The sequence below is a fragment of the Denticeps clupeoides genome, chromosome 7 (genome assembly GCF_900700375.1).
Source record: "Denticeps clupeoides chromosome 7, fDenClu1.1, whole genome shotgun sequence".
In the NCBI taxonomy this organism is placed as follows: domain Eukaryota; kingdom Metazoa; phylum Chordata; class Actinopteri; order Clupeiformes; family Denticipitidae; genus Denticeps; species Denticeps clupeoides.
In genome coordinates this window covers 23,622,753-23,645,562 of record NC_041713.1, presented here as the reverse complement: position 1 = coordinate 23,645,562, position 22,810 = coordinate 23,622,753, and the positions used below count along the sequence as shown (strand labels likewise).

Sequence of the window (22,810 nt, the reverse complement as noted above, 5' to 3'; positions counted from 1 at the left end):
AATACAGTTAACCACAGGATGTGACTTGAAATTAGGCGCTCAGCAGTGGTTTACTTCCTACCTTGATGAGCAGTCTTACCAAGTGACTTGGAAAGAATCCACGTCTGCTTCAGGCAGATTATCCACTGTCATCCCTCAGGGCTCAGTACTTGGTCCTCTCCTTTTCTCCCTCTACACAAGATCACTTGGTGAATTTGTTTCCTCACATAGGTTATACCACCACGGCTATGCTAAGGACTCATCTTCTCTTTTCCTCCCTCAGATGTACATTCTACTTCCAAAGTCTATGCATGTCTAACTGACATTTCATCTAGAATGGCAGCCCATCATCTAAAACTCAATCGCACCAAAATCACAATAATATTCATTCCATCTTGCTACCTAATACAGATCTCTGCTTCTACAACTGCACGCAACCTTGGAGTAACTATAGACAACCAACTCTCCATCTCGATTCACATCATTAATCTTTCCCACTCATGTAGATTCCTTCTCTACAATATCAGACTTATCCGCCCTTATCTATCAACACAGGCCACCCAGCTACTTGTTCAGTACCTAGTAATTCCACGACTACATTACTGTAACTCCCTGCTAGCAGGTTTGCCTCTGAATGCCATCCAACCTCTACAACTAATACAGAATGCAGCAACAGACTGATTTTCAACCTCCAGAAGGGGGGCAGTGGTGTCCTAGCAATTAAGGAAGCCACCCCATTATCAGAAGGTTGCCAGTTCAAATCCCGGGCCGCCAAGGTGCCACTGAGGTGCCACTGAGCAAAGCACCCTCCCCACACACTGCTCCCCAGGTGCCTGTCATGGCTGCTCACTGCTCACCAAGGGTGATGGGTAAAAAGCAGAGGACATATTTGTAAGCACACAGTTGTGTGCTGTGCTGTGTATCACAATGACAATCACTACACTTTTACTTTCACAAATTCGCCACACTCCTACGTTCCCGCCACAGTCACTGAGTATTTTCAAACGGTAGCTTAAGACCTTTCTCTTTAGAGAATACTTAGACTAACTTGTAACTTTCATATAGTCTGACTTATGCAAGAAAAACTACAACCCAGTGATTAAAATGATTGTATTCATTGTAGTCCCAGAACTGATCATTTCATTGACCAGTAATCACATTATAAGTTGCTCTGGATAAAGGCGTCTGCCAAATGTCTCAAATGTAAAAGTAAATAATGGCTGTAACCTGTCTGACTTTACATACCTTGATTTGTTACCCACTTTCTGACTGACTTGCACATTTTTCTATCTGATATTGCCAGACCATCTAAGCCTTTTCCATTAAACCTGTGGGGGCATTCAAAGAAGCCTCTCTGCCACCATAAATGCAGCTGTAATCCAGTCAGCAGTCATATCTCTGCTTCTGCACTTTTTATCAGTCATACAGTACAGTCGGCCCGACCCAATCTCCTCAGTGGAGCATAAACTTCAGGCCCATCAGAGCAAAAACAGTTCATGGAGAGAAAAAACAAAGGGAGCACGAGATGAATGATGCCAGGTCTCTCTTATCAGTGTACTGACTCCCACTTCCTCTGGGACAGAGGCAGCACTCCCTGCAGGGCTGAAGTCTTTTGATCCTGCAGTAGGGTGGAGATGGGTGGAGGTCTGCAGAGACAACAGGTTGGTCCCAGTGACCGATTCTGTCTAGATAAAATCAGATCCCCTTGTGCAGCTCCCTTTAGCTCTTTAATTTCAGTATGTGCATGTGCAATTGATAGAATTTTGCATTTTGAATAAAATACTAACAAGTATAAAATGGTCCTGCTATTATTTATTTGAGGTGAAAAAAGCAGAAAGGACAAATATTCTATCCCTCAAAGGTGAAAAATCTTGGTTAAATGGAGAAGCAAAAAATAGATGATATAGATAAAACCTAGTTGAGATTACAGTGAGACTACAGTGAGCCACACTGCAGTTTACAGAAGGCAAAACTGACAAGAGGGGAGCATTGAAAGAATGGATATAAATTGTGTGGAGAAGAGAGAAAGAGACAAACCATGAAGAAATGGGAAGGAGGGAGTGTACCATGGTTCAGAGAGAGAGAGCAAGGGAATGAGACAGGAAGTTCTGTTTCTATCCTATCAGAGTCCCAGAGGAGCCCTGTGCCTCATGTTCAAAGCCTTAAAGGAGCTCTGCTATTTAGACTGATGCAAAGATGCACTTCAGGAAGACCCAAATTAGTTTGGAACCAAAAGTCATATAAAATAAAGTCACATAATAAAAATTATAAATCCAATGTTTTTACTTAATTTGAACCTGATATTCATAACATGTTGGTGAAAAAAAATAGTGAATACAGAAGATTCTCTGCAGCATTCCTGCATCAGCGTGTACATCTCATTTTTTAAAAGTGGTATTGTGCATCCCAAATCAATTTCAATATATATTCATTTGCTGTGTGCTTTTCTTTTTTAAATGTAAGTTTCTTGTGAAGCACTTCTGACTTCGGGCACATGCTAAGCATGGGACTTGTTCACTAGTTTAAAGTCAAAGGTGTCCTCGGGACATATAAATACAGTCTCTGAAAAAAAGTCTTGTCGCTTGTGTACAAATTGACCTCAAGTGCCGCTGAAATATATTTCTAATCAAGATGTTTTTTTTTACAAGAAATGGCTCATTTTATTCCCAACAGCTTTTATTATAATGTTTCAGTGCAAAACTAATATTCTAATATTCAAAGCTTGGTAAAGCCCATTGAGTCAATTTTTGCAAAGACATAAGTGTTAAGCTTCACCTTTGACTAATAATGGATCAGTTAGGTCTCAGGTGTGTATAAAAAGACCCCCAGTACACTAGACCTTCACACCAACTGCAACTAGACCTCAACAAACATGCCTAAGATTCACCCTGAGACTAAAGTGTGGATTATCAAGAAGCTGAAGATCAGATCCACTGCTCGAGAGGACCATTTGTTGGCTCGAAAATCTAAGGCCAGCCCATTTTCCACTGCAGCAGAGCTCCACGAGACCTGGTCACCTGAAGTCCCTGTGTCAACCAGAACACTTTGTCGGCTTCTGTCTCAAAATGTCCTCCATGGTGGAATCGGTGCCCAGAAGCCAGCACTAAACAAAAGACAATTGAAAAACTGTGTGGCATTTGCCAAGGCCCACAGCCTGCTAAAAGGACGGACGCTGGAAAAGTGGCAGAAGGTGGATTTTTCAGATGAATCTTCTGTTGAATTACATATTTTTGTATTTGCAATAAATTTGTTCAATTACTGAATTGACCTGATTAAATTATGATTTTTTTTTTCTAGTGACACTGTGCATTAAACATCGCTTGGTAGGGTTTTAGCTTTTCATATGAGCTATTTCTAACACCCATTGATTAATTAAAAGTCAAGTTAATAGCAGGTGTTTCTACAAAATAGATTTTTGTCAAGATTTTGACAAGATTTTTGACTGTATATCAAAACAAGAAAGATGCACAATCTTCAATAATGTTTGAATATGAAAGCATTCAAAAGCATTCATTTTATAGGTTATGTTTGTAAAATGTACCTGGTGAAACATGCAAGGATTTAATAGTGTCAGGTATGTTTTCCACATACTACATGGTGATGTATTTTGTATTAACCCTGTTAATATGAATGGAATTACGTTTGAGTATTTATAAACAGGTATGGGTGAAATAAACTGATTCATTTTGTCCAATATTGTTGATGTAAATCTGAATATCAAAGACAAGGAAAGACAAAATAACATGATGAGAGAAGGAGACAAACAAAGCCAGGCATTAGGTTTGTCAGAGTCATTACCCACCGTCCCTCTCTCCAACCACTCTGTGAGGATGAGCACCGTGCTGCAGGGCAGCTGTGTACGAAGGGACTCCCGCTCCTCATCACAGGCCTGGAGCTCCAGGGCCAACCTCAAGTCCTCGGCCAGCTGCAGCACCTGGAGAGAACCCAGCTCAAACAGCCCTTTGTTGAAATCTACAACGGCCTTGGAGCCTACAGAGCACACACAACGGGAAAAGGGGAACAAAAAAAAAGACGTCACATCACGTTAAGTCCACGTGTCACCATCAGCCAGCGTCAGACATCATTAGCAGCGCTAAGCTTTTGGCTCCAGTGCATTCATCCACACCCTGGGGAGAGGGAGAGTTTAGGATTCGCAGACATCTGGAGGCGATTAAAAGGCTGTTGTGAGACGCAGAATGCACATAATGACACAATTCCATTCATCGAGTCCAAAATCAATACAAGTGTGCCAGCCATCACTGTGATTTAGAAGTCCATATGTCTGTGTTTTTAACACTAGCAATCCAGCAACTACTTCAGCCATGGGAAGACTGTCTGTTCACTTTTATGTTCGGAGCTAACAGTGAATAATTAACAGCTAGAGTACACAAACAGTATAAATGCTTGCTGATAACTGCTATAGCATGTGCAACACATCTGGATTTCAAGATCACCATTGTGACCTTGGCTAACGTGCACGAAATCTCTTACAGACTGGAATCCGGCAATTCTGCTTAGCTCAGGAACTTGCAATGTGACAAGTCGACTCAGATGTACCTTCCAGTTGCAGTTCCAAAACAAAGATCTATGAGAACATTTTACAGAAACCTCACTTTAATTCCCTTGAATTAAGCTGTTTGTGTTCTAATATTTCAGTTTTCAAAATCGAAAAGCAATCATATGCTCATAAATAACTTTCGAGAAAAAAAGTTTTAACTGTTCAATGCACCATCAATGGAAGAGCAACAATATATTGCTGTATGATTTTTGTCCCACCCCTATCCACTACATGCCCTATGTTATGTTTGTTTCACAACTCTCCAAGTTGTGAAAAGTGAGAAAAATGACCTGTGACAGATTCCTGTGTTATGAAGCAGGCTGGTAGCATATGGCTCAGGCATAAACCCCACTGCAAATAACTTGCAGCCAGGAACCCTGGGGTGAATGTAAATTTTGTCCCATGGTTGGTTCCTCCAAGAAGTCAGAAGTCGCTTCTCTCACATATTAAATGAGACATTTTTGAAAGATATCAGTTTTATTGAATTCCAGTCTCACTGGTTGAATGTGGCAATGAATGCTAAAATTAAATAAATAAATACATTGATAATTATGTAGTAAAATTTCCAAAATTATTTTAAATTTTAAATTAAAAAATCATTAGTTAATTCAATATGAAATGAATATTAAATAAAAATATGACCAATCAAAGTAAGTGGGTGGGACTAACACTGATCTAGCCTGATCTTGTTTGGTGTCAAAACTACACAGAATGAACGCAAGACCAATGAACGGGTCAGGGCCCCGTAAATGCCTCTGCACCTCCCAACGATGACTGGAGTTCACTCCCAAAGGGAGTGGTAATGGTGGGAACTGGAAGTGCCTGGCTTGGGCTAACGGCTTGCGTGTGGCAGGTGGCAGCAGCGAGACAAAAAGTGCTCTTCTGGTTAGCGATCCCCCAAACTCCACAGAGAGCACCTGCATTTGGCAGACGCCCTTATCCAGAAGCGACTTACAACGTGCTTAAGTTACCAGGCAACACAGACAGAGAAACACCAACAAAACCACATACAGTCCTTAGCAAACTATATCAAAGCAGGGGATGCTGAATATGTAGCAGAGGAATTTATTGAGGATGTTGGAATTATTTCGGTACTGACCAGTATGTTGAATGGTTGAGTTAAAAAGGACACACTCATAGTTAAATGTCCCACAAAATAAACAATGATATTTCTGCCATTGGTATTGTATACAAATGGTATTGTGATGCCAATGCATTGATGATGGTGTTGCTTGTGTTTCTGATTTTGAGTTGAGTTCGTATAGTTTTCAGCTATGGTGACAAGGCACAAAAAAGGGAAAGGACTGCAGGTGTACAAGGAGATCCATTATGTTTGACAACATTCACCTGCATAGCCACTTGAAAAGTAATAGGGAAAGCCAGCAAGGAAATGAAACAACACATTTTGGAGAACCTGTCCACTATCACTAAAATGGTGATGGCACTGTCTGAGCAAGGAAGGTCAGTGATGATATCCAGTGTCACAAGGGACCCGGGCCTGTAGGGAACTTCCCCACTGGAAGCTGGCATAAATCCTTGGACGCTGTGCATGTGGCGCAGGATTTTATGTGTTGTTCTACTTCCAATGCCAGGTTGGACCACAAGCATTGTTTAATCAATTCTCATGTCCTCTTCTCCCCAGGATACCTTGAGGCAGGCATTGTGTGAGTCCAGGTAATAAGCCAAATGTGCAGTACAGCAGGTACAAAAGTGTTACCTTTCTGGCACCCTGGGAAAGCTTCTCAATCTGCCTTGAAGTTTTTGGAACCTGGATGGCTTCGAGAAAAGAATAGGGCTAACCCGACTTGCCTGGGGTTGGTTATACTGGGTGTCCAAGGGTGTTCCAGGCTTCAGTGGTCTGTTTACACAATTAATGGGTCATCCGCTCCAGTGCCTTCACCCCTCTAGCAGAACTTGACCACCCGCAATTCCTGGTCTCCCACCTAATAATTCTGCTCTTCTTTCAACTTCTTTCAAGGCACAGGGGTTCCTAACCATTTTTGGGCACTGCCCTCAAGCCGGTTTCTGAAGCATCAACTTCCACAATGCACTGCTTGGTGGGATCAGTTATCTTCAGCACAGGGTGGTGCTGAATCATTTCTTCAGCTCGTCAAATGCCCCCTGGACCTGCGTGTTCCAGAAGAGACACTGAGGTTTCCCCCTTAACAAGTTGGCCAGCGGAGTGGTGATGGAGCTATAATTGCGGATAAATCTATGCAAAAAATTATCAAAACCAAAGAGCTGCTCTAATGCTTTCAGGGACTTAGGGTGTAGCCAAGCGCACACTGTCTCCACCCAGGACCTCTCTATACTCCCCCCCTCTGGCCCGATGATGTATCCCAGGAAGGAAATGGTTGATTGATGGGACTCGCACTCAGCTTCCACATAAAGGTCGAAAGAAGGAGAAGCAATGAGTCCTTACACCCAGGCAGGGTGCCGTTTTCCAGGCTCTGGAGTCGATCAAGGCCAAAACAGACACCAGATGCAAGCTCCACCTTATGGAAAGCTGGTGCTTGCTCTTCAACACATTGTCTAGCGCAATGGCCATCTGGATGAAAATGTACAACATATATCCAGTGTTTGTACATGTCAGTTCCACTTGCAAGTCTGGACACAGGCGTGAACACCAACAATTCCAATCAGAATCTCTTTATTGTGATTGTAACAAGTACAATGAAATTAGGTACAGTCCCTGAGCCGGAGAGCTATCTTAAATACTGTGTGTAAAAGCTACCTGAAAAAGAAGACAACTAGCATATATGTAATACAAATTATAATACAACAGGACAGGTCCTCCATGATGTGAATGCCCAGGAAACAGAAGTTCGACACCCTCTCGAACACCCCCTGTTCCCACTGATTTCCTCCAGAAATGAGCCCCACCACAGTGGTGTCGTCTGCAAATTTGACAACGGTGTTGATGTTGTGGGCAGGGGCACAGTCGTGTGTGTACAGTGTGAAGAGCCTTGAGGAGAGCCAGTGCTGACACTGATGGTCCATCCTGACCCTTTGTGTGCATTCTGTCAGGAAGTCCTTAATCCGGAGGCAGGTGAAATATGGGAGTTCCAGGTCTAACATCTTATACGCCAATATGTCAGGGAGGATGGTGTTAAAGGCAGCACTGAACTCTATAAAGAGGAGGTGTGTGTAGCTCCCTTGCTGCTCTGGGTGGGACAGGGAGGCATGGAGCATCCTCTGTAGGCAAATTGGTGTGCAAAAAGGTGGGAGGGATGAAGGTCATAATATAACCAGTCTCTCAAAGCATTTGCACTAGGGTGAGCGCTTCTGGCAGATAGTCATTCAGGCAGGTTATGTATGTTTTTTTTGCTAACGGGACTATGGTGGAGGATTTCAGACAGGGTGGGACAGAGGCCTGGGACAGTGACAGGTTGAAGACCTTTGTGAAGACCCTGGCCAGCTGTTCTGCACAGTTCCTCAGCAAATGTCCAAGGACAGCATTGAGACCTGCCGCCTTCCTGTGGTTGACAGCCTGGAGAGAGCATCTCATCTCACGTTCCTCCACCTCAGTTGCTGTGAGCTGCTGCTGCTGCTGTTGCATTTGGAACAGCTGCCTCTGGTGGCTCCACCTCAAAGCGGGCAAAGAAGTGGTTCAGCTCCTCTGCCATTGAGGCATCACCTTCAGCAGCTCCATTACTGGTCCTGTAGCTGGTGATGTGCTGGACCATCTCCTTAGCTAAAAAAGAACTTCAATGCAGTTTTCCATTCAAAAATTATTTTATTCCGACTTAATCCATGAATGGGAAACTGACCCAATGAATTCCTTGTTCCTGTGGTAGGCATGTTCTGTTTTTTTGGTTTTTGTGGAATATAAAGACACTGTAAAGGGAACTTCTAGTGAGCATGTTGGACCCTATAATCACAGTGTGTATAATGCTATATGTTTTATCATTTTTAGAAACTGAAAAGGTCCAGGGAATTTGTTCACATTAACACTTTTATTTGAGTAAAGCATTTGATAGAAGAATGTCTGTTCCCGCAAGATACAAATCTTGACATGCTCAGCTTCCTCTCCCAAGTCCTAATTTGTTGACAAGCTTTATTAGACATTCATCCTCTATTAGTTAAAACATGTTGGCAAATGCTCACACGGTTAGCTGCAGGGCAGAAAACCCACTCAGTCTCTCTACCCAATTTGGAATCTTCTTCACAAAAAGCAGCTACTGCTATGACGCAGAAAAACAAAGGTTTCCTCCACATGTCACAATACGTACATTTAATTAATGTTGTTATCCATGGCAATATAAAAAATATTCCATCTACTGTATATACATGTATTAGGGCCCTATGATTTCAGCGATGCGGAAAACGCAGAATCCAACAAATAAAACAGAATCTGCTATAAAACGCGAAATTGTGTCTAATTGCCGTTTCTGGCTGCTGCAGCCCACTACAATGTGTTTCTAGTTGAGGTGGGACTTAACTAGAGTTCCTCAGCACATGTCCAGGGACACCAATTGCGTAATTGTGTGGTCAGCGATGGTCAAGAGGCTGTCAGAGCCAAATCTGGACCAGTTGCCTGATCAGTTCCGTGCATGCGTTTGCCTTTTAGGCTTGGCTCTTTTGTAAGAACATATGTGACAACCACTGATATGAGTCAACAACTCATATCAGAAACAGGGAGAAGAAGCAAACTAGCACGAGTTCGCTCACACCAGCAAACTCTTGGTCATGCAAAAAAATCAGCTGATTCAAAACATGATTTTATTATCATGGTCCCAGTTCATTATGCAAGTCCAACTTTTTTTGTATACCAGGTCTCCCCAGTGTTTATATACAGTGGGGCAAAAAGTATTTAGTCAGCCACCAAGTGTGCAAGTTCTCCCACTTCAAAAGATGACAGAGGCCTGTAATTTTCATCATAGGTATACCTCAACTATGAGAGACAAAATGAGAAAAAAAATCCTCTGATTTTTTAAGAATTTATTTGCAAATTATAGTAGAAAATAAGTATTTGGTCACTAACAAAAGTTCATCTCAATACTTTGTTATATGCCCTTTGTTGGCAATGATGGAGATCAAACGTTTTTAGTAAGTCTTCACTAGGTTTTCACAGACTGTTGCTAGTATTTTGGCCCATTCTTCCATGCAGATCTCCTCTAGAGCAGTGATGTTTTGGGGCTGTCGCTGGGTAACACGGACTTTCAACTCCCTCCAAAGATTTTCTATGGGGTTGACATCTGGAGACTGCTAGGCCACTCCAGAACCTTGAAATGCTTCTTACGAAGCCGCTCCTTCGTTGCCCGGGCAGTGTGTTTGAGATCATTGTCATGCTGAAAGACCCAGCCATGTTTCATCTTCAATGCCCTTGCTGATGGAAGGAGGTTTTCACTCAAAATCTCACGATACATTCTTTCTTTTACATGGATCAGTCGTCCTGGTCCCTTTGCAGAAAAACAACCCCAAAGCATGATGTTTCCACCCCCAGTAGGTATGGTGTTCTTTGGATGCAACTCCAAACACGACAAGTAGAGTTTTTACCAAAAAGTTCTATTTTGGTTTCATCGGACCATATGACATTCTCCCAATCCTCTTCTGGATCATCCAGATGCTCTCTAGCAAACTTCAGACGGGCCCGGACATGTACTGGCTTAAGCAGGTACTGCAGGATTTGAGTCCCTGGCGGCGTAGTGTGTTACTGATGGTAGCCTTTGTTACTTTGGTCCCAGCTCTCTTCAGGTCATTCACTAGGTCCCCCCATGTGGTTCTGGGATTTTTGATCACCATGACCCCACGGGGTGAGATCTTGCGTGGAGCCCCAGATCGAGGCAGATTAACAGTGGTCTTGTATGTCTTCCATTTTCTAATAATTGCTCCCACAGTTGATTTCTTCACACCAAGCTACTTACCTATTGCAGATTCAGTCTTCCCAGCCTTGTGCAGGTCTACAATTTAGTTTCTGGTGTCCTTACACAGCTCTTTGGTTTTGGTCATAGTGGAGTTTGGAGTGTGACTGTTTGAGGTTGTGGACAGGTGTCTTTTATACTGATAATGAGTTCAAACAGGTGCCATTAATACAAGTAATGAGTGCAGGACAGAGGAGCCTTTTACAGAAGAAGTTATAGGTCTGTGAGAGTCAGAAATCTTGCTTGTTTGTTAGTGACCAAATACTTATTTTCCTCTATAATTTTCAAATAAATTCTTAAAAAATCAGAGGATGAGATTTTCTGGATTTTCCTTCTCATTTTTCTCACTTTCTCAAATTACAGGCCTCTCTCATCTTTTTAAGTGGGAGAACTTGCACAATTGGTGGCTGACTAAATACTTTTTTTGCCCCACTGTTTTTGCTATGTTGCTGTCAAACATGAAGCACTTTTATTTTACAAAAAGAAGAATGTGTAATACTTGCATGAAATACACATATTATTTACATGTAAATGGTTTACAAAAATGCTTTACAACATGTGATGCGTCATATCACAGGTTATTTATTCCCCACCCTCTCCATAATCACATAGTTTTTAGGTGAATTAATATGAATACATGGAGTTCAGAAGAATTAAAATGGAAAAAATGAATTTAAGAAAAAAGTATAACGGATTTCATAGGACCCTAATGTATGAAAGTTAAGTCTATCAAGGAAACGAAACATAAACAAAACAGGCACAGAGGGCCAAACCAGAACATAAAAACATAAAATATGCATGTCTGAAATGAAATATCACCAATAGTATATAGACACATGCACCAAAGAAAGGATCGGATATGTCGATAATGCATAGCTTATACAGGAATGGTGATAGGACACACATGGAAAGACTTAATTAGGGCTGAGACAAGGAGACAAAAAAGAATGTTGCACCACCTGGTGAGTCAAAAGCGCCAGGACTTTACAATACAAATTTAATATGACTAAATACGACTACAATCGATGTAGGAGCCAATATGTACAATTGAACAATGGCTCACTCCTGATCATACAGGGAGTGCAGAATTATTAGGCAAATGAGTATTTTGTCCACATCATCCTCTTCATGCATGTTGTCTTACTCCAAGCTGTATAGGCTTGAAAGCCTACTACCAATTAAGCATATTAGGTGATGTGCATCTCTGTAATGAGAAGGGGTGTGGTCTAATGACATCAACACCCTATATCAGGTGTGCACAATTATTAGGCAACTTCCTTTCCTTTGGCAAAATGGGTCAAAAGAAAGACTTGACAGGCTCAGAAAAGTCAAAAATTGTGAGATATCTTGCAGAGGGATGCAGCACTCTTAAAATTGCAAAGCATATGAAGCGTGATCATTGAACAATCAAGCGTTTCATTCAAAATAGTCAACAGGCTCGCAAGAAGCGTGTGGAAAAACCAAGGCGCAAAATAACTGCCCATGAACTGAGAAAAGTCAAGCATGCAGCTGCCAAGATGCCACTTGCCACCAGTTTGGCCATATTTCAGAGCTGCAACATCACTGGAGTGCCCAAAAGCACAAGGTGTGCAATACTCAGAGACATGGCCAAGGTAAGAAAGGCTGAAAGACGACCACCACTGAACAAGACACACAAGCTGAAACGTCAAGACTGGGCCAAGAAATATCTCAAGACTGATTTTTCTAAGGTTTTATGGACTGATGAAATGAGAGAGAGTCTTGATGGGCCAGATGGATGGGCCCGTGGCTGGATTGGTAAATGGCAGAGAGCTCCAGTCTGACTCAGACGCCAGCAAGGTGGAGGTAGAGTACTGGTTTGGGCTGGTATCATCAAAGATGAGCTTGTGGGGCCTTTTTGGGTTGAGGATGGAGTCAAGCTCAACTCCCAGTCCTACTGCCAGTTTCTGGAAGACACCTTCAAGCAGTGGTAGAAGTCTGCATCCTTCAAGAAAAACATGATTTTCATGCAGGACAATGCTCCATCACACACGTCCAAGTACTCCACAGCGTGGCTGGCAAGAAAGGGTATAAAAGAAGGAAAACTAATGACATGGCCTCCTTGTTCACCTGATCTGAATCCCATTGAGAACCTGTGGTCCATCATCAAATGTGAGATTTACAAGGAGGGAAAACAGGACACCTCTCTGAACAGTGTCTGGGAGGCTGTGGTTGCTGCTGCACGTAATGTTGATGGTGAACAGATCAAAACACTGACAGAATCCATGGATGGCAGGCTTTTGAGTGTCCTTGCAAAGAAAGGTGGCTATATTGGTCGCTGATTTGTTTTTGTTTTGTTTTTGAATGTCAGAAATGTATATTTGTTAAGTTGCCTAATAATTATGCACAGTAATAGTCACCTGCACACACAGATATCCCCCTAAAATAGCTAAAAATAAAAACAAACTAAAAACTACTTCCAAAAACATTCAGCTTTGATATTAATGAGTTTTTTGGGTTTATTGAGAACATGGTTGTTGTTCAATAATAAAATTATTCCTCAAAAATACAACTTGCCTAATAATTCTGCACTCCCTGTACATTACCTGACCAGACTTTTTTTATCCTACCTTAACCAGACTGACAGGCCAGAGTCTTGACAGGCAAACAATGAATGTGGCAGACAGAAAGTGTGGGTTGGAATGAACATATTCTGGCAAGGGGGTTTCTCAAAATCTATTTTCATCTTTATCCACACTTTGTAGGCATATTTGGTGGTGGATTAGAATGTACCCCCTGACCAGTCTGGGGTTCCACAGCCTCATCCACAACAAATTGATTCACCATGTTTCTGTCAAATCCAGCAATTTCAGCTACAGTGGCTCTTCTGCTAGATCAGACTATTGAACAAGCCTGCATGAGTGAGCCGTGGCTGCCCATGACCCTTCTACAGGCTCACTGTGGTCCTGACCAGTTTTGGAAAAGCTATGACCATTTTTAATCTCTTACATGCAACTTGATAGAGTTGCATGTAAGAGATTAAAAATGGTCATAGCAACGTCTCTATATACACAAACAGTTCTGGTTTGAGCCATGGACGCCGTTCCTATTCTATGTTGTATTATGCTCCACATGCTGTCTTACCTGCAATTATGTCATCCATCTGCTCCAAGGCTGCCTCTAGCATGTGGCTAGCATCTGACGCCATTGCCAAGCTGCTAATGCATCAGCTTTTGTTGAGCAAAGGATTCTGCAAAAATAAAGAAGCACAAAATTCCATATAGTATTGATTACAAATTAAGCGCCACTTATAACCTCTTCTGTAGTGGTGTCCAAGCTGTGTTTGATCATGTAAGTGGTGAGTGCTTGTTAAAGTTAGTCTAGGGCAAATGTTTGGTGGCCAGCCATGGAACTGACTGTTCTAGCCTGAGAAACAACACCCCGCAAAGACTGCTTCTTCTGCTGGTCGCATGTATCACTTGATTTCATTGTGAGGCTGCCGCCCTCTGAGGTCACATGATCATCCTGGTCCTTCTGGACCACTTAACCTAGGCCGGCTGTTTCCATTTGCTGCTGAGCCTTCCGACATCCGCCAACACAGACATCATCCTGAGGGAACTGGTTCTGACAACATCCTTTTGGACCAAGTCCCCCAGTTAATCACCTGATTCTTGTGACAGTTTTGGCAGCAACTGGGGGACCAGGTCAACTTGACCTCCGGGTACCACCCCCGGTCGATTGGCCAAACAGAGAGAGTAAGTCTCCCAGCAACTGGAGACTTATCTGCGCTGCTATGGCTTGACCATTGTCCTGGTCCAAAAAATCTCCTTACATACTGAGCCCACCCAAATTCAGAAGGTGTCCTCTGCCACCGGCCCATCGGGTTCCTGATCGACTTCAACAAAGGTCCCATTCTGTTTGTTAACCTTTGTCTCTGACACACATGGTCTATGATTCATTGTGCCCTGGATCGTGCCACGCTAGGCAAATCGGCAGTGGCGACGGGCCCTCAGCTACCATCTGGGAGTCCACCAATGGACAATACAGGAGTAATGTGTTCATACCTTCTTGTGTGTGTAAGAACCCTGGCTTTAGAGTTTTGAACAACCTGGAGCTTATTTAGTGAAACAGTGGAGCAATCAAAAAAAAGAGATATACAATAATCCGGTCTGGATGTTACAAATGCAGGTAATAATTTATGTACTAGTAAACTATGCTGGAAATATTTTTAATGTGACAGTCTAATAACAGATCGAATATGATAGAGCTTTAGGAAGATTGTGTTTACTGACCGTGTTTTCTGGACGTATTCCTTGGCCTGTTTGGTAATGCCACTGACACAGTCATGCCAAAGTGAATTCAAATTATTATGGTCATTGTGATGATAATGACAATAGCAAGCACAGCACACAGTGTACACAACAAGATGTGGTGAAGCCATCACCCTTAGTGAGCAGTCGGCAGACATGAAAGGTGCCCGAGGAGCAGTGTGTGGGGACTTGAGGTGTGGTCTTTCACTGGTCTCATGATTCGATAACGATTATCAATGCCTCAATATCGATACATCGCGATGCATCCCATACATTTTCTACATGGTCACATTATATTTTCAAATACAAGAGTTAAGGACTCGTACGCCTGTGTGGAGCTTTGATTTGCTACAATGAGCAGGAAAACTGTCTGCATTCAGTCCGCGCTCACCTTGTAACAGTCGTATAAATTGGTAGGTCTCTTTAGAATGCACATGGCACTATGCTGTGGGCGGAGTTAGTCATCTGCCCAGGTTCTGATGCAGATCGACTCTCCACCAAGCAGACTGGTCCAAGTTCCTGTTTCATTATATATTACATGAAAGAGGTGATTGTTATGTGTAATGTCCCCATCTCATGTACGAGCGGTTACTGACGTTTACCAGGTCGTGGTGGAACTGAGGTGCTCTAAGCGTAATAATTAGACAGTGTGATGGAAACCCCAGCAGTGGCCTGAGATTCTCATTATTCACATGCTTCACCGGAGTTTCCTCCACAACACCGACCCAAACCCGTAACAACCTGAAGCCACAATCACCAGAAAAATGCCTGGTTCAGACGTCCATGCAGTCAGGTGAGCATGGAATGAACTCAGACCGATTTTCTGCTTATTGAAGCAGCTGAACGAACAATAGCCTGCTTCGACACTTTGATTCTATTCTTTGATTCTCAACATTTCTACTTTGACTGCGGCGCGCCCACAAGGATACGGTGGAATGCAAGATTTTGTTTGCAATGTTAGGTCTTGGATTAAAGTATTAGTGAATATGAGCAGCTGTATTTATGTTCTTAGTTATTCCACTTAGTTAAGTCCACAAGCATCACTTGAGCTGCTAGCACAGATTTGTCAGTTTTATTTAATGTATTTATTCAGATTTTTTGGGAGGGTCAGAGATATTCTATAGTCAGACCTTTGCTGAAGTGACAGGACTCTTCATTATTTAGTTTTGAATAAGATTAGTAGTTTATGTTGCTGTGATTTCAATACAATTGATTTTTTCTTTGAAGAACAATTCTAAACATTACTGAGGTATGTGCATCTGGTTTTTACAGAGCAAACTCAAACCTTTTGCTTAAAAGCTTGACTCCACATTGACCCAACCATTCAAATGTTTCCTTCCCTTTTCTACCAGCAGAGGGCAGTATGTTTTCAGTCCAACAGGATAAAATAAACTGAACTGAAGTGTCTCAAAATATTAACTTAAACCATTAGCAAGGTTGCAGAGACATCAGGGTTCAGGGCAAACATTGCGTTTAGAGCAGCCAGAAACATTGTTCATTCAATATGAAAAGATATGACTTAAAATGACTTGATAGAAAAAGAAGACATTACTGTGATTCTGTTCAGCTCATTCATCACGTGACATGTAAGACGTAGTTTGATTATAGTTGATGATTGTTTGCATATAGAAATCAAATTGTGCTCAGGATCAATTGGATAAGTTGCACCACAGACAGGGGCATGGCCACCGCCTAGCCACCCCCACCAGAGCTGTTAACAGTTTGTTCAATTAGAGCAGTGGTTCATTTTTCATGTAATGGCCTTCCTACTCATGCATACTCATGCTAGTGCCTTTGCCTGGTTACCCCAAGTCTTGACACACCCCTGACCACAGGGCATATCAGTTATTCAATCATTCATTAGTACAAGGAACACACGACTTGTCATTACAACCACCAAGGCGCCACTGAGCAAAGTACCGCCCCCACACACTGCCCCCGGGCGCCTTTCACGGCATAATCAACACTGCTTTATTGTCTGTAAAAATGATCAGTAGCAATCTGCAAGAGCATTTTTTACATTTCTGAACGGAATGTGATTAGTGAAGGGCATCCGGCATAAAAATCAACTGTTTCCTGTTTCCGCTCTTAATAGTGGAAGACCTGTTGCTCCTTTGGCAACAAAAATCAAGCATCAAGTTTAGCTAAATAAAACAATACTTTTAAGTGTTCAATTCTAAGACCGGCATCTCTGTAGGATTCATTCATACATGTGTCATAGATTCTGCAGATAATGGACACGATACTGCGTCAGATACAGAATGTATCTGCTTAGGCAATAAGCACCACAGCATTTAACAGGGCTTCTTCTTACAGTCCTAAAAGACACCATCACATTTATTATGTAATTTTAGGTTAAATGTCTAATAGCCACTTCCATTTCATTGGAAATAGCCACTTTCAATCAATATCACTAGGGAAAAAAAAGTTAATAAGGTCCACTAGAAGAATAACAACTTTTATTTCTTATTTAGTGCAAATTATCAAGTAGAATATCTCAATGGAATCATATCACACAGGAATCTTTGCTAAAACACTCATGGAGAAAAAAACATGAGAAACGACGGTGATTGAGCATCCATGAGACTTCAGATCCAATTAATTATTTTAAAATGCTTTCTTCTATTCCCTCAACAACCTTGAATTTGATCTACTGCATTTGCAAGGCCCACCCTTCACCTCACTGGTGATGCCTGGCCACTAACCCGAAATGCTAGCATCAACCCAGCCTGGTGCAATCACTGTGACAGTGACTGTTACGTGGCCCCAGCAATCACACACAATCACCACCAAGCTTCTACAACGCAACGATAAAATTCCACACCACTCGCTGTCCTTTTAGCAACTATTGTAATAACTATAAATATAATAATAAATAAGTAAAAAATAATAATAATTCAAATCACTTAAAACATAAACCCATTCGAGCTGCTTGTTATCGTCTGGCACAGTATGAGTCAAGCTGATGGAGTGAAGCCTGTGGGAATAAAAAGCAGTGTCAGCATTAGGTGGAAGAACATGTCAACACGGCTTAAAACATAAGCATCAGCGCTGACGCCTCACGGACAGCCGGCCGAGATTCCGCCAGGGCTGCACAGTGTGCTGTTTACACATGCTTGCACTGAGGCTGATGGGATGCTTCATCAGTGTATACTAGGGGGCCATGATTAATTCTTCAGCCTGGCCAAGAGTTAACATTAAAAATGAAGTGAGGTCGCCTACATGAGAACAGGGTGGTGTGTTGCATAACTTTCTCTAGTTTCGATCCCACGGGCCGCTGAGTAACACAGGAGCTCATTGTCACCGACCGGAGTGGAAGTTGTTCTCCCCTGCCAGTCTGGATGCTGCATTTGATGTCTTTTAATAAGAGCATGTTGTACATAAAGCATTAGCTGCTTATTTAAGTTTATCTGGCCCCACTTCCTATGTCCCCATGAGAGGCACGAGCAGATATTGTTTCATTATGGTATCAAAATCGAGGCCCACAAGCTACTTCACCCATAACAAGCTCAGTTCAAATGACACGGGGATAGCATTACAGCCACTGAATGCAATTTGTGTCTCATGACTTCCCCGCTGCACATCACAGCTTTCTGTGGCCCTAATGCAGAACTTTAGTAGCTAATGGCGATGGTTCACTAGCGTAACAGGATTCGCAGATGTAAACAGACAGTTATTTGCATCTCCTTTTTGTTGATGTGTAGATGAAGTTATTATAAACAGTGATTAAAATGGCTGGTGGTTGTGAAGATTGATCCACTTGTCTGAGTTGTAATGCCACAATTTCATACTTTGGATTTCAGTCCTTTACTTGCTGCTCATAAATGGCTATCTAAGGTTCCACCATTTTCAGAGGGAGCAAATGCACCAGGAAATGATGTCAGACATAGGCACAGGAAATGTCACACACAAACTTAGTACAGTCGTCAACACCCCCCACATGCAAAACCTGATATAGCACCTAACAAATATATCACCACACACTAAAAGTTGGGGTCTATTTATGCACACCTATTTATTTATATCTGAATATGCTCATAGGAAGGCATCTAATTATGCAGTTTCTGCTTACAATTGGGGAAAATAAATATTCTGCCTGTTCGAAACAGTCTCTAAGAACCAAATAATTGTCAATAATTCACAAATCCTGGAATAATGGAATGAAGAGGCGTTGATGGCCAGCACCCCTGAATAATCCTGGCCTTCTGTCAAGCCTCACTTTTCCGATTACCTGGCTCAATTTGAGCTGGCAGCTGTGACGCCAGAAAGGCGAGGCTATGGGAGCCAGGAAAAATGTCACTCCAAAAGCAGGCGCGCTCAAGTGTGTCATCCATGCCTCAGGAAATGTCAAGAGGCAATTCAGGAGCAAAGAAGCCCAACTCGTGGACAAAGAAACTTCATGTTTCCTTTGCATGATCTATTCACACAGCCAATAGATCGAGCATCCAAGAATAGGATTGCTGTCCTTTCAAACCATTGGTTGCTAATATGCAGTACATTTCTCTGACTCTACAGTCGTGGCCAACCGTTTCGAGAATGACACAAATACTGGTTTTCTCAATGTTTGCTTGCTTCAGTATTTTTAGATCTTTTTTTTATCTGTGGTGTATTGAAGTATAATTACAAGCATTTTAAAGTTTCAAAGGCTTTGTTGACAATTACATCAGGTTTTTGGGGCAGTAGTGGCCTAGCAGGTAAGGTAACAGACCCGTAATTAGAACGGTGCTGGTTGGAATCCCGAACCGCCAATATGCCACTTAAGGTGCCGCCCCAAGGTACCGTGCCCACGCACTGCTCCCCGGGCGCCTGTCATGGCTACCCACTGTTCACCAAGGGTTAAAAGCAGAGGACACATTTCGTTGTGTCACCGTGTGCTGTGCTGCAGTGGATCACAATGACAATCACTTCACTTTTATTCAAAGAGTTTATGCAACGTGTCAATATTTGTAGCATTGACCCTTTAATTCAAGACCTCTGCAATACACCCTGACATGCTCATAATCGACTCCTAAGCCAAATCCTGACTGATGGCAATCCGTTCCTTCATAATCGGCACTTGGAGTGAATTTGTGGGGTGTTGTTCGTCCACCCTCCTCTTGAGAATTGACCAAAAGTTCTCAATTGGATCAAGTTTCCTGGCCATGGACCAAAATTTCAATGTTTTGTTCATTGAGCCACTTAGTTACCACTTTGGCCTTATGGCACGGTGCTCCATCATGCTGGAAAAGGCATTGTTCTTCACCAAACTGTTCTTGGATGGTTAGGAGAAGTTGCTGTCAGAGGAGGTTTTGGTACCATTCTTTATTCATGGCTGTGTTTTGGGCCAAAATTGTGAGTGATGAGAAGCAGCCCCACACATGAATGGTCTCAGGATGCTTTACTGTTGCCCCGAGACAGGACTGATGGAAACGTCACCTTTTCTTCTCCGGACAATCATTTATACAGACGCACCAAAAAAATCAGAAAGGGGCTTCATCAGAGAAGATTACCCCGGTCCTCAGCAGTCCAATCCCTGTACTTTTGCAGAATATCAGTCTGTCCTTGATGTTTTTCTTGGAGAGAAGTGGCTTCTTTGTTGTTCTTCTTGACACCAGGTCATCCTCCAAAAGTCTTTGCCTCTGCAAGCTCTGCACTGGTGGTACCCCAATCCTGCAGCTGAATCATCTTTAGGAGACGGTCCTGGCACATGCTGGACTTTCGTGGGTGCCCTGAAGCCTTCTTCACAGCATTTGAACACAGCACCTCTCTCCTTGACGTTTTTGACGATTTGATTGAAATGGTTGATTTGGTTGCAATCTTAGTAGCAATTTCCTTGCCTGTGACGCCCTTTTAATGGAACACAATGATGACAGCACATGTTTCCTTGCAGGTAACCATGGTTAACAGAGGAAGAACAATGATTTCAAGCATCACCCTCCTTTTAAAGCATCCAGTCTGCTATTCTAACTCAGTCAGCATGACAGAATGATCTCCAGAATGATCTCCTCAACATTCTTACTTGTATTAATAAGAGGATCACTGAAATTATCTCAGCAGGTCCTTTTGTGACAGGGCTGAACTGCAGTGGAAATGTTTGTTAGGAAGATTAAGTTCGTTTTCATGGCAAAGACACTAATTCTCCTTATTTGAATATGTAAATGCTCAATTATGATGACCTAGGAGTTACTTACTTTACCACATGTACATGTGCTCGAACTGATCATCCCTCTTTTCCTTTCCTGTTCTTTTGAAAAGGTGCATAAATGAAGACCTGTTTAACATGCCCTGTTCCTTTCAGTATTTTTCATGCAGGCATGTCATACCTTTTTTACTTGTACCTAACATACCTAACTTTTTTACTTGTGATTTTGATTGTGAGGAAAGTTTAGATTTTTTCTTGCAATCCTATTTTAGCAGCATTGATATAACTATTTATATCAACTCTAGCTTTTGATAATCCATTTTTGACATTTTGACGTATCTGCTGTAACTGGTACATCCAGTCATCCACCTCTATGGAAACTGCGGCACAAAACAGAAAGGCCCCAGGCAGGACATGAGCTGAAGGATATACTGTCCTCCTGTGCACATGGATTTTCTTATTTACACCACACGCCCCCTTGAGGGTATGTATGTGGGGGTGGGGTGGCCGTACAGTCGAATTCTTGTAACTGATTAGTCTCGACAAGGCATAAAAAACAAGTGTACACATTGTTCTTGGTCTTATGGTGAACTATTATCAAAATGTTAACATATTTATGAATAATAACATAATAACCTCAACATGTCTCCAGAGAAAGAGAGACACAGCAAGCATGAGCATTTAATGAATGTTGACAGAAGTCAGAATCAATCTGATCGTCATCCGTCTTTCAGAGAATCTGTCAAACAGTCACAAGATCTGCATATAAATGTTGCCAGCGCCCCGCGATGGGATGTCATCTCAAAGTTTCAACAATCACACACTGTTCTCCACGTTGGCCAGAGCGCAGTGCTAGGCGGAGCCGGGGACAAATGACACCAAGTGAAATGTCCTCCGCCTGGCCTGTCCATGTGCTGCTTAACGCGTGTCACGCTTTTCATCATATGTACCACACAAGAGCTGGAATAATGGTGAGAATTAACTCCAAGGATGAAGTCGATCTTCTTAATATGACTCAGAGAGGGAATTTACATGTTTAAGATGACAGGGCAATTACTGAAATAAAACACTTTAATTTGACTCTTTCATCATGTAATATTATGACTTTAATATGAGTTTGTCTAGTAAGGAAGGAGGACGCATACCCACGACGTCACGGGACAGGGGACTTAATACAAAAACCACACGACATGGGGAAACGTCCCCAAACACCGAGACAGGGCAGACGCTTGAAAACATTATATCACAGGTCACACATGAATCTCCGGTCCGAATCCCGGATCCGGATCCTGACAGGTATTTATAGCACGACACCGCTAAATAGCATCCAAATATACTCACAACTCTCACAAATGAGTCTGAAACGATACTGAAATGACTGAACTGCCATTAATAATCGTGTTTTCATACAGAGTACAGGTTCCAGTCGCCACAAACACCGCCACTGAGGTCTCAGGTGCAATGTCACCTGTTCACGGGGACAGTCCTGCAAAATGAACAACTTTCCGTCCAGTCAGCAGAGCGAGCGCAGAGCAGGCTTCTGTGTTCTGTCTGGAGATTAAAAATGCACGAACACCCTGCAATATTAACGAACGACGCTGACCTTAATTAAAGCATCATAAGACCGTCCCACGGTGCTCCGCGGTGGCCGCTGTGTCGTCCCACTCCTCCTCCTGCAGCACCGAACCGGCCGCCTGTTCGCGCGCGGCTCTGCGTGATGTCGTGGGCGGGGCGGGACGGGGCGGGGCGGGGCGGGGCTTCGCGCGTCACTGCCAATCGTCATTATCATTCATTCATTCATTTTTTTTGGTTTGTTTTGCATGTCAACGCTCAGTTTATAGAACTGACATTAAGTGATTTGAGTTTCTGTCATAAACACCGACAGCGACACCAGCTGGTCAGTTTTATTCAACATCTTCACACTATCTTACACTCTCATCTTTTCTGGCTCTACTTCTGTTAAACTAAAAATATAACTTGTATCTGAGCCTTTACATAGAAATAGGTTGTTTTGGGTACA

General features: G+C 42.5%; 1 protein-coding gene across 15 annotated transcripts in view; it reads right to left on the bottom strand.

The window, feature by feature from the left end:
• The window catches only part of ppfibp2b (PPFIA binding protein 2b), a 50,403-nt gene extending 27,888 nt beyond the window's left edge, over positions 1 to 22,515 (bottom strand). For 14 of the 15 annotated variants that reach the window (XR_003750403.1, XR_003750405.1, XR_003750404.1 and 11 more), the window contains exons 1-3: positions 22,394 to 22,515; positions 13,504 to 13,609; positions 3,782 to 3,969 (exon numbers count right to left, since the gene is read on the bottom strand). Coding sequence is in view for 11 of the 15 variants with exons in the window: in XM_028987762.1 (XP_028843595.1) it covers positions 3,782 to 3,969; positions 13,504 to 13,567 (252 nt within the window). In the remaining 4 variants the exon portion in view is untranslated. Of the gene's footprint in view, positions 1 to 2,996; positions 3,064 to 3,781; positions 3,970 to 13,503; positions 13,610 to 22,393 lie in introns of those variants that run through there. The other variant, XM_028987776.1, reaches the window with a different exon arrangement.
• Positions 22,516 to 22,810: the final 295 nt, after the last annotated feature.